Below are 12,206 nucleotides of genomic sequence, written 5' to 3'. Positions count from 1 at the left end.
TACATAATGTGGATGGCCGGGTGCGTGAGTGACATTTACCTTGAGAACACATGGCACCAGGATGCACTATGGGAAGAAGGCAACCTGGCGGAGGCAGTGGGATGCTTTGGGCAATCTTCTGCTGGGAAACCTTGGGTCATGCCATTCATGTGGATGTTACTTTGACACGTACCACCTACCTGAGCATTGTGGCAGACCTTTCATGGCAACCGTTTTAGGCAGATGGTCATATTGTTATGGCTGATCAGTGTATAATTAGGCCATGTTGGGGAAACATCAGAAATGCTTAATTCTTACTCCCAGTGAGCAATAAGCACAAGGGATGCTTTCCCTGTTTTCAAATATTTGCGTATTCTTTTCTTTTTCTGGAAAATGCTACTGTAAATCAGTGTGTGCAAAATGTTACATACTTGCAGGATTCTCATACATTGCAATGGTAAGAAAGGTATAAAATATATATATACTACAATGAGTAAAGAAAACAGTACAAACTAGCAGGTGAAAGATCTGGATGCGGAGATCCATGGCCCACTTCCCTGTTTAATGAAGTGGAGTTGCATCACATGCGGCAACGTTCCTTTGCGCCATCCGCCCCAACTCAAGCTACAAACTCCACAGTGCACCATGCACGCCTGTCTACTGCCGGTCCGACACCTGCCACGGCAACCAATTCAACCGGGGTGCACAAGCCCAGTCCCCAGGGAGGTGTCATATCATTGTGACCTTTTTGTTGTTTTATGTTTTGTCTACGTCTTGTGTGTTTAGGATTTTAGCATTGTCATGTGTCACCCCAGGTGGTCCCAATTACTAGTAGATCAAGAGATGTGAAGTCCTTTAGCTTAAGGTTAGGGGTCCTTACAGTGTGTGACACAATCTTTGAGCTACTATTGCACAAGCCTTGGGTTCCGCTATTCCCTATTTGATGTGCCATTGCCGTTACTGTGCTACTCCAATTATGTGTGCTGTGTGACGTCTCACATGTTCCTTAAACCTAGGCTTGAGTGAGGTGGTGTGCCGGTCAGACTTGGTTCTCTCAGCCTGTCCTAGCTCATGTGGGCTGATGTATGGTGAGACATGTCCTTATGAGTTTTTGTCAATAAAGATTATTGGATTTGTATAAAGCATGTGAAGTTTGATGTCCAAGCCGGCGACTACCAGACCATTCGGGTTACTAAGGCGGTAGCAGCGTTCATTCTACTTTGCTCTGCTTTATCCAGCAACTGCTCCACCTGGAGATGGTTTTTGGTTTATTACATTATCAACAATTAGTTTTGCCTCATACCTTTTCAAGAACTTTCAACAAAATATTTGTTTCAAATGGTCGTCATCTGGTAAATGCCACAGTCTTTTCTTTTTACAATTTGTTTGCCATTATCTATAACAAAAGTAGGCCATGTGACTGGGTGACAAATGATACATGATACAAATGATACATGATGCTTAAATATTTCTTATAGTGGGTTATTCTTGCTGCCCAAAGCTCAGGCCAGAGAAGGCTATGTGAGTAAAGTTAAATGTTCTGTAATCCCCCTTTAAGAGAATATTATCCCCCACAGGCAGTGGCGGCTCTAGCCTTTAGGGGGCCCTAAGCAACATTTTATGTGGGCCACCCCACCCCTATTGGTCAGGGACATCCGCTTATGTCGCTTATGCCTAGAACTGGCCCCGCTCACAGACCAAAATACAATAGCCACGGTTCACCATTGGTATACGTGAATATATTAGTCTGGTCAATCTGTTTACCAAAATTTAATAAGATGTACTTATTTGAACATGTACTCACAAAAATACCCATGAAATTACTCCAAGAAATAAATATTGTACATTACAGGCAATGGCTCTAGGTCAGAAAGAACTAAATCAGACATCTGGAAAATGTGGGCTTAGAACAGGTTAATAATCTGTTTTTAAATGTTCAAATGTTTTTAAAAGTTCAGTCTAAAATATATAGAAAAATGCATACACTGAAATATTTTTGAGGTTATTTTTCAAAAGTAATCAAAATCCCAACATTGTCATAACTCCATTGTCAATCTTAAAATGTTATTGTGCGATGTCTAAACACTTATTGGTGTTTTTTTTAAACACTGGCACAGATAGGACATACTAAATATATAGATCGTGAACAACAGTGGCAACCCCTTCTGGACAAGGCCCTTCTGGACAAGGCATGGTAAGGCTTTTTGAATGTAAAAATTAGCTTTAACCAAGAGGATAATATAGCACTGAAAGCATAATCTGTCAAGTTGTTAGTCTGTTACAAGTCTTAATATCTATTTTGTATTTAACATGCATTACCTACAGTAAGCATGGAAGTACTGAATACATTTTTTAAGAGCAGTTACACAAAGGCATGTACACAATTCTAATATTCCAATGTGGTGCTTAGGAACAAAGGATCAATGTCCATTTCCACATATTTAGTGTTGATAGAACAAGTGATGTAATTGATAGCAAAAAAGCTATTAAAAATGTTTCTATTTTGTGAGCATTAACCCATCTATCATGTGAAAAAATGCATTGAAAGTATAACAGGCATTACTTTATTCATCACAAAGGGCAATCATCACATCCACAAAAGAATGTTCAACACGACATCCTTGGATAGAACGTCCTGTAAAATGGAAAACCATCATTTTAGCTGGAATTCAATCACTGAAGTTTATTTGACTGCAGCATATCCAGGTGGCTTAGATTTTAAACAATTTACTACGTTGAGGCACAAGATAAGACAAGTCCTGCCATCCAGAAGTGTCCACTTTCCTCCGGTCTGGATGCATCCTGCTACTATGGAAGTTTGACCGATTTGGGTACAATAATCAGAACATTTACGGTACCAAGACTTTAATCTCTTGGTCACCGGGTTCTGTGCTTGTAAGCCCTCTCACTCCTTCCTCCCACACACCACACAAGCAGCTGGCTCTGGGGAGGTGGGGGGCGAACACCACCTCCAACCTGCGGGGGGCGCTGCTGCTGCTGCTGCCTTGACTCCTGGGTCCCATATAGCCTGGGAGGCGGAGCAGCATCAGTCTTACCATCACCTGGTTGGCCCAAGCCATGCCTAGTGCGGGCCGCACCTTATTGTCCACCAGCCTGGGAAAGAAGCGCGCACACAAACACAGAAACATAAAAGGACACACGCACGTCCATACACGCACACCAGACATGTAAAGAATAGCCGTGGAGATATGCAGAGGCATGTCCACATACAAACATAAATAAATGATCAACATATTTACAATTGTATACATCTATATTCAAGTTAATATATAAGAAGACTCCAACAGCTTACCCAAAGTTACAGTTTGCTGGATCAGGGCCATCCATTACATCTGTCACCTAAAGAGGTATTGTGCAATAACTCATAACGTTCTATGAAAATGCTGCTTTCTTTATCTATAGGGTTAGGGTACTACAACATATTAATATCCTTTAAAGGGGATGTTTATCCATTCTTACTTGTTGCCTTATTTTCGCAATTTCTGTCACTGTTGTACCTCCCCAAACCTTTTTCTGACATGTTTGATAAGAGAAAATTAGTTGAAACCTTTTGGTGAGTTATTTTCCCTGAGCCCGTCCTCACGGTCCTAAAGTAATACCGCTAAATGGCTTTTGCATTTTAATCAATATTGGAATACCACTTGACTCAAATATTCTTACAGTATGGTTAGAAATGAATAGGTAAGTAAGCAATTACTGGCAAAGTACATCTGCTGTATCCTGCATTAGCAAAAAAACAACAACATTGAACATATTTTCTTTTGGGGGGGTTGTACTGAAAATCATATTGACTGTATTTCAAAATACCCCAGCATACTGCCCAACCCTAGTGCATGCTGTGACAGTCCAAAGCTGAAACAAAGATGATTTATTACCTCAACAAATGTCTGATGGGTTTGTTCCCCTTTTATAGCGCTTCCGTACCTGGTTGATACACAGCACTGGAGCACTGTAGTTGTGACTCAGGCGATGCAGAGTGGCAGCCAATGCCGACATTTGGCGGGCTCTCTCCATGCCCTCATCCGCCTGGAACTCGCTGCGGAACAGAGCCGTCACAGAGTCCAACACCACGAGCCGGACCAGGCCCCGAGAAAGCAGGATGGGCACCCGCTGGGAGATGCAGGCCTGCAGAGCACCCTGTCGGGACGGCACAGAAACACTGACCAGGTATATGGAATGCTCCTCATCATGTCTGAACCAAAATATTTTATTTCGGCACCAGATAGCAATATGACCCAATATCTAGGCTGTGTGGCATTTTAAGGGATTCTCCGGTAGAGTGAACGTCTGTTGCATCGCTTTCTTACTAGATCGGCAGCGTGCTCTATGTAGACGTTGTCGCTGAAACGGATGCGCCGTATCAGGGCCGGGGGAAGCTCTGACCGCAGCCGAGGCTGCTGGGAAATGAGCTGCCGCAGACGCTTGATGGGGAAGGAGTCTTCTGTGCAAATATATACAGCTCCTGCAGGTGGAAATACACATAATATGATGCCATAGAGATTACTACATCCGTCAATAATCGCAAATAAGAATGTAGGCTATATCGTTTACAGTGATACCACTGGTAATTAAGAGCTGGGTCATGTTTACTAAGGTTTTTTCGAATGTTTTGCAACTAATGAAAACGAGTGTTTCTTATTGGGCATGCTAGTCAGGTAGTCCCAAATTCCTTCAATTAGGTCACCTGAATTCAGTCCTCCATATTCCAGTGGGTACTGCACAGAGAGACACAGCTGCAAGCCAAGCTGGGTCTTTCCAGCACTGCTCTCCCCAGCCAGTTCTGTGATACCGGCCAATGGTACACCACCTCGCAGTAGAGAATCCAGGACAGGACAAGCCAAACTCAACTTGTGCCCAGGATCCAAAGAGGGACACTCTCCACGGTGCACTTGAAGGGCTATGTGAAAACAAACAATGATCTGTTAGTTTGAATAATAAGCTTTAACTCGAGAAACGCCCTCTGATGGACATATGGACTGTAATAGCTGATGGATTATGTGCATTTTGAACTTGCAGACATGGACAATCCCTTTGTGGGCCTGTTAGTCCAAAAGGTGGAGCAATGGCCTGCCCCTTTTGGGGACCAGGAAAAAATATATTGGGACCGGGAAGTAAATATAAATCTCAATGGGAAGTATTTTATATTTAAACATGTCTATTTTTTAATGTGGACGCTACCACGATTATTACAGATAATGATGAATAATGGTGACAGACCATAATTCCATTGGGCACAAAATAACCTGAAACGCAAACAAAAAAAGATATGCAAAAAAGTGTAGAGGGACTAGTCGGTAACTAGATTCAGCTGCGAGACGCATTTTGTTGGCGCGGATGATATATATATTTTTTCTTTTTATGCAGAATTACAGGTGATTTTACTTTTTTCAAGCCCTTTTCAGAGACCCTCCTTTGTTGTTTACACTACCTTCAAAACGACTTTGTATAATAATTCGTTTATCAGCCCAGTTGGTCTGGAATTACAATCTGCAACATTTTAAACCTATACAGTAGTTACAACAGAATATCAGAATAAAGTATATACCTGTAACAGGTGAAAGCCTGCGGTATGAGACAGCCACAGCTTTGTGCAGATGTTGCACGTCTGACTTTGACAGGTGGGTAAGACGTTGTATATCCGGACCCGAGAGACTTAGAATATCCCTCGCTGATCTCAGGTTAGCTAAAATGAACATGAGCAAAGATGCATGTTTTCACAACGCAATGATGACATTTCTAAACGAACCTAGCTAAATATATGCTAGCTCAACATGCTAAAATTAGCTAGCTGTGTCATTAGACAACATAACGTTATAATCTGTTAGGTTTGCTAGCTAACCAAAACTCATTTTACCTTTCTTTACGGCTGCAATAATCCGTGGGTTGAGCTCCAATTGTTCCCAATCCATATTTTAACATAAAAGATCGTCTAGTTCGGGACACATTTTGAAATTCTGTGAGGCATCAGACATGACAAGTCTTAAGGAACAGCTAGATTGCCGGCTAGCGAGCTCACTGTCGTCAAAGATAGAAAGAGAAACAATACGTCTACCTAAACATCTCTGATACTTTTTTACAGGATAGAATCACAATTAGTTGTGTGGATCGGACCATCAGTGTGCAGCGAACTTCATCGTGAACTAAGTTAGTTGAATACGTTTTTCGACTTCAAAATAGAAGTCCACATTACAGCTGATGAAAACAGATACAAACAGCGGAATCCTACCATATTTTTACGAGAAAATAAATTAAGGCTGACATTTTGTTACATGATTTACATTGAAATATATATATGTTGCTGTAATCTGTTGGAATCCCAGTGTTTGTGTCATTATACTGCATTGCACGGATGTCATAGTATGCACTCATTTGTGAGAAAACGCACGCAAATTTACAACCCATATCGTATGCGTCAGGAAGTACTTTCCAGACCCTAAATATACATGGAACGAATACCCATGAAAACCACGATTGAGGTACCTGGCCTACCAAAATGATTCGCTTAAGTGCTAGAAGGACAGGCAACCCTAGAGATATTTAGCTTTCTGGCAACCCTTGTCCCACACCAAACCCTGGACAATGCTGAGGCTAGTTAACTAATTTGCATTGCCATGAGTCCCCGTTATTTTGGATGTCGACAAGTAAATATCCGATCAGTAATAAGGAGACAATTCCTAAGTTGCGAACTAAGATAAGTTAATTTTAATAATTCGCGGGAGTGTGGCAATCTAAAATACCCGCCGTGACAAAACGTAACATTTTGCGCCACTGACACCCGGGATTCATGATGGGAGGAACCATACAAATGTAGGGGTGTTTATTTCTGGACTTTTGGAAAAGCAATCGTAACTTAAATTCTTAATTGGATTTCAGTTGACGTATTTCATGTTTCAGGGTAGTAATGGATACTCGTGTAAACTCTTTAGTTAGTATTTCAAAAAATGTGATCAAACTCAACATAAATATGTTATTCCATCCTGCGAAGTGTTTGGTTTAGCTTACGCGTTACGTCGGGTAAAATAGGTTTTCCGATAGTCAAAACCACACAAAAACGTCTTCAGCTCTTCGAATCGGATGAAATTAGGAAGCAGTCAGTAATTCACTTTAAAGTGTGTATCAAAAACACGCGTTTAGATTACAAGCAGTTTAGGCTAGTATGGAAAACGAGCTAGCTAAGTAGCAATAGCATCTAATGCTTCTTCCTGTCTGGTATTTCTTTTGTCGCCAAGAACTAACTCCCATAAACTTGGAATAATAACGGTAGGTAGCTGTCTGGCTAGCGTTAGATATGGTGTATCACCAAGTTTCCCTTTTAAAATGAAACGCAATAAAATGTCTCCTCTTCTGCACCATTAATTACCGTATGGGCGTGTTACTGTATATTTATACATTACGGTTTTGCTAGCTTGCGTCAGTATAAACAAACAAACACTACAGTACCGTATTGCACTCTGAGAAAGGGAACATTACGATTACAGTAGTCCTTTCCCAAAACAGCTCTGCGAGCTTTGTAATGACGTGAAAAGATACCGGGTACTCAATCATGTGACAGTTTCGTTGAGCCACCATTCAATTACCGCGATTATTGCCCCTACATAAAATATACGATTGTGGAAAACACCTCCATGCATTTGTCCTCCTACCCGGAGATGTACAGCAAAGTTTACAAACGTATTCGAACCCACGACCTGGTGTCGCGTAAGCCATGCGCCTACCTAGTGAGCTACCAGGATCTTACTTCCCTTAGCGGTTAGTCGTGTTATGAGAACTTCCTGAACTTCCAATTGAAAGCTCTACAAGTTTGTCAAAATGCACTAATTAAATGGGTACAGTCTCTGTAGTTGATAGCTGTACCTAAGAAACGGTGTGTGTTACATTTGGCTAACTAACAAACGGTTTGACATAAGCTTGGCAGAGCAGTGGAAGATCATTTTAATAGGAGTAACATGAGCCATCATAAAACCCTCTCAGAGAGTACAGGAACGGAGCTAGGCTAACGTAACCACATTATCCTCAAGTCCAATATTTTCTGGTAAGTTCAGATTTAAATATACTGTATGGAACAGACATGCATCTTTAACTTCAGAGAACAGTTATGCAATTGAATGTGACCCAGGTATAATACTTACACTCCCCCCCCACCAATGAAAGCCTCAGAAATGTCACTCAGACTACCTCAGCATGGCTAGAGCCAGACCCCACCTAACCATATTTAAGTAAACAATTACATTTCGGCACCAGGCTTACAGAGCTCTAGTGAAAAGCTAATGTTCCCCCAGATACTGGTGATACAAATAATAATCTTGGCTTCTGTGGTCACATTGATCAACAAAACATTCCTCCAGAGAATGTGTTACTCACATTACTGTAATGTCACACTGCAAGTGTTGTCCTTCCAAGTGTGTTTGTTATTGGCATGCAGTAATGTCTTGAGAAAAGGTTGGAAGTGCAGAAATGACCATATTAATATAGATCGCTGGTATAGTCATTTAGTTGCATGAGGAATGAGTAAAAACATTACACAGAAGTATCATCCTCTTTTGATACAGGATTTATTTTGTCTGACAGCAGATATGACTTCCCGCACATGCAAGAACTGTGGTTGCTCCGAGATAGACCTTGACCAGGCTCGGGGCAATGCCGTCTGTACCAGCTGTGGGTCTGTGCTGGAGGACAACATCATTGTGTCCGAGGTGCAATTCGTGGAGGGCAGTGGTGGGATTTCTTCAGCTGTGGGGCAATTTGTCTCAGCAGATGGTAAGACCTGCATATTGCACAACAGGCTGTTAAGATGTACAAAATATATTGTGATTAGAAATAGTAACACTGCAGTATACTAGATTACATTTATTCTACCATGATCAATTTAAGAATGCAAAATAAGGCATGTTACAATTCAGAATTGTACATGTCATCTTGGCTCAGATGCTATGCTCTATTATGCGGACAATGTACGAAAGTTAATAATGGACACATTAAACTTACAGGATAGAATGCATAATACTTTAAGCGCAATGCATTATAAATGCTTTAAAACATTTTTGCAGTGTTACAGCATGATATCATTTCAGAAATATTAAGGTAAACTTAAGTAACAACCATAACAAAACTTTAATATCTTTAGAACTTGCCAGAATAAAAACCTCCAAAGCACTTGAGAAACTATGAAAATCTTTTCTTGAAATAACACAGCAGAGGTAAAACAAAACCCATCAATGCGCCACGACTAGTCAGGGTGTAACGTCCAAAGGTGCACCTTGGAAGGCCTGCAAGATGCAATGTGTTGGTACCATTTTAAAATGTGTTATAATTGCCAAACATGAATATGCAAATAATTTGCTGTATTTCTGACCTCCACATCTTAATAGTTTTAGCTATTAAGATATGGAGGTCAAATCACTGTTGTGTGTCTGGTAATTGAAGACAAGGTCAGAATGGCATTCCTTAACAGCAACACAGCAAAATGTGGATTTTGCTGCAATAGATCCTGCTAAGCATTCCGCAATTAGCAAACTTATCCTAGAGAAGCAAATTTGAGTTCAATCTTTGGAAGTAATCAAAAGGTGCTCAACTCACCTTGAATTTGACTTCATTGGCCATGTCTGCCTGTGGATGGAATAAAGTGTTCAATGATTAATTTTTAATTATCCAGAATTGCTATGCTGGCATCTAAAGCTCTGCAAAAATTGTATAATCACTAATCTACTTCATTGAGAATTCTCAGATGACTGCTTACCTCTCAAGATGCCTTCATGAACACTACCGCTGTAGTAGCCTGGACCACTGCTGCTGGGATGTAGAGGGTAAACTGAGCCTTGCCCAGAGTAGTCAGGACAGTTTTCAGAAGAATTTAATCGGTTAGCATTAATGTGGTCATCACTAATTACTTTGATTTTATTTGGATCTTTCCCATTTTCTGTGGAAATGCCGCCACCTTGAGCACGTTCATTGAGATTGGATAAATAGCTAAGGCGATCTGAAACGGTTCGTCCACTATCCAGACCATTAGCTCTATACTGACCAGATGGATGAAGGGAGTCATGCACGTTGGGCTTTTTGTCTTGTTGGACCCCATAGCTTAGAGACTGAACACTGGTCCTCGATAAAGGTTTGTCAGAACTACTTTGAAGAGTTCTATAGAAACTTAAAGGGGAAACGTGTTGGCTTGGATCAGGGTTGGTATAGCTTCCCTTTGCATTTTCATAGACACTATTGCCATTACGGTCTTGGTATTTATTGTAATGTCTGGATGTTGGTATTACTTTGCTGGGTGACTGGTAGGAACTGGGAAGAGGTGTTGACCTGTCGTGGTAGTGTGACGTTCTAACCCTGTTTAATGCTTGACGATTACCACTATGTGGCTCAGACTGATGTAGGTTAGAAGAGGTTCCATGAATAGGGTCAGGTTGGCCATTACTGTCCCCAACCTGAAATTTTGATTGGAAGTGTCTAGGTGGATTCTGGACAAAACCTTTTGAAAGTACCCGTTCATCCACTGATTGGGCAGTACTGCTTTGTGCGGACGCTTGGTTCAATAAACTATAAATTGGACTGACACGGCTGGGATTGTTTGGAGCACCAAGGTCTTTGGAAACAATGGGGTGACCTATTCCACTGCTGCTAACTTTTATAAAGTTAGAATTTCCTCCAGAATTGCCCTGGGAACATTTCTCATTAGGGTCTGATGTGACAGAATTAATATGGTGCCGAGCATTAGCATACTCACTGTCCAGTATATTTCTTCCACTTTGTGAACCTTGATGTTGGTTCGGTTCTGGTTTGAGCCTAAATTTCTCAAAATGATTGTTGTTGACTTGAGGCGTAGGCCAGTTGGTTGAAGGTTTAACGCCGATGCTCGATGGACAATTGTTTTCATTTGTAGCTGGTTGGAGATTCTGTTGAAAAAGGTTCATTGTTAGAGTCTGATTAACTTCACCGCTTTGAGAACTTCCATATTGGCTAGATACTGGTTGAGATTCTTGTAGAGAAGCTGTTCTGTCACTGCTTTGGTAATCAACAGTAGGCAATTTAATTTTGTACCAAGCAGCAGACTGGCTTGGAATAGGTTCCCTTTTGCCACTATGTGGATCATATTGGCTAGGCCCTGTTTGCCAATTGTTCGGCACATGATTACCACTGCTGCTTCGAGAGGCTTCAAGGCCACTAATTTTTTGGATGTTATGATGTTGAGTTGTAAAATGCTTTCCTGTAGCAGAGTTCTCGCTATGTTTGTTGCTGAAGAATTGCGAAGAAAGGTGTTTCCTAGGGGCTGGAGTTATAGTTTGTGAACTGCCGTACTGGGTTGTAGATTGGTCATTGTTTACCTGAGAAGCCGAATGACTTGGATCCCCTTTTCCACTTTGTATACCTCCATAGTAGCTAGTGGCAGGTTGGATCCTAACCGGTTGAGAAGCCGCTGGATTGACCCTGTAGTTTTGGGAACCTCCATACTGGCCAGTGGCTTGTTGGTTGATTCTTTTACCCCCTTCCTGGTTAGAACCTTGTTGTATGATGTTCTGTTGAAAAACACTACTCCAAATAGGGGTTTGGTCAACTCTATTGCTTTGAGATCCCTCATACAGCATTGGTTGAGCTTGGCTTGGTGCAGGTTTAACATTACTTCGTGAGTCATCCTGGCCAGTTGTTTTTTGGGTGATATGGTGTTGAAGGGTTAGGTACTTGCTGGTAGCAGGTTTGACTTCACTCTGTGAATGTTTTTGATCGCTTAGGCCAGGTTTGAGTTCAATGTGTTGAGTAGCACCATACGGTCTAGTAGCGGGTTGGACATTATATGGTTGAGAAGCAGTATGCAGCCCAATAGCTACTTCCTGCAGAGTTCCACTGTACTGACCAGGGGTGGGTGTATGGACGCTTGTTTTCGCTCTCCCATCCAGGTTAGTATTGCCTTTGAGACTGTTGTAATAGCTGGGTGCAGGATCCAGGGTGTTGGGTGCCGTTGAAGCACCATTATTGGGACTATGAGGCCCTTCGGTGCTTGATTCATAATAGCTTAGGGAATGTTGTGATTCAATATCCCAGTCACTTTTGGTGTTGTTGGAAACTTGCTCTCTACAGCCAGGCACTGGTGTTTTGGTTGTACCATCAGTTCCATCATCTAAACAAAGACATTTTTTAATAAACTAACACTTGGTACTCAATAGGCTGCATTTAGGTGGGTAACCAAGTCTTACCTTCAGTGCTTCCTG

The 12,206-nt window shown here is 41.5% G+C and overlaps 2 protein-coding genes across 7 annotated transcripts in view; one reads left to right on the top strand and one right to left on the bottom strand.

Annotated features, from left to right (window-relative positions):
• Positions 1 to 2,527: 2,527 nt before the first annotated feature.
• Positions 2,528 to 7,734, bottom strand: xrcc3 (X-ray repair complementing defective repair in Chinese hamster cells 3). 6 transcript variants are annotated; one of them, XM_010882427.4, is made up of 8 exons: positions 7,716 to 7,734; positions 5,855 to 5,954; positions 5,546 to 5,683; positions 4,685 to 4,897; positions 4,308 to 4,462; positions 3,925 to 4,137; positions 3,293 to 3,339; positions 2,528 to 3,093 (listed from the first exon to the last, which is right to left on the bottom strand). In XM_010882427.4, the coding sequence occupies exons 2-8, from the start codon at positions 5,907 to 5,909 to the stop codon at positions 2,829 to 2,831; spliced, it is 1,086 nt and encodes a 361-aa protein (XP_010880729.1). In that variant the 5' UTR covers positions 5,910 to 5,954; positions 7,716 to 7,734; the 3' UTR covers positions 2,528 to 2,828. The 6 variants fall into 6 exon arrangements, with proteins under 6 accessions (XP_010880729.1, XP_010880727.1, XP_010880728.1 ...); XM_010882425.4 differs by lacking the exon at positions 7,716 to 7,734 and adding an exon at positions 7,441 to 7,556; XM_010882426.3 differs by lacking the exon at positions 7,716 to 7,734 and adding an exon at positions 7,003 to 7,123.
• Positions 7,735 to 8,388: 654 nt separating this feature from the next.
• Positions 8,389 to 12,206, top strand: part of brf1b (BRF1 RNA polymerase III transcription initiation factor subunit b) — a 66,918-nt gene continuing 63,100 nt past the window's right edge. Inside the window, exon 1 of the mRNA XM_020056257.3 lies at positions 8,389 to 8,757. Within this exon, the coding sequence (XP_019911816.1) occupies positions 8,505 to 8,757 (253 nt within the window). The 5' untranslated portion in view covers positions 8,389 to 8,504. The remainder of the gene's footprint in view (positions 8,758 to 12,206) is intronic.

Source organism: Esox lucius, chromosome 18, assembly GCF_011004845.1.
Source record: "Esox lucius isolate fEsoLuc1 chromosome 18, fEsoLuc1.pri, whole genome shotgun sequence".
In the NCBI taxonomy this organism is placed as follows: domain Eukaryota; kingdom Metazoa; phylum Chordata; class Actinopteri; order Esociformes; family Esocidae; genus Esox; species Esox lucius.
The sequence above is the reverse complement of the archived record's forward strand: the minus strand, read 5'-3'. Positions and strand labels throughout refer to the sequence as shown.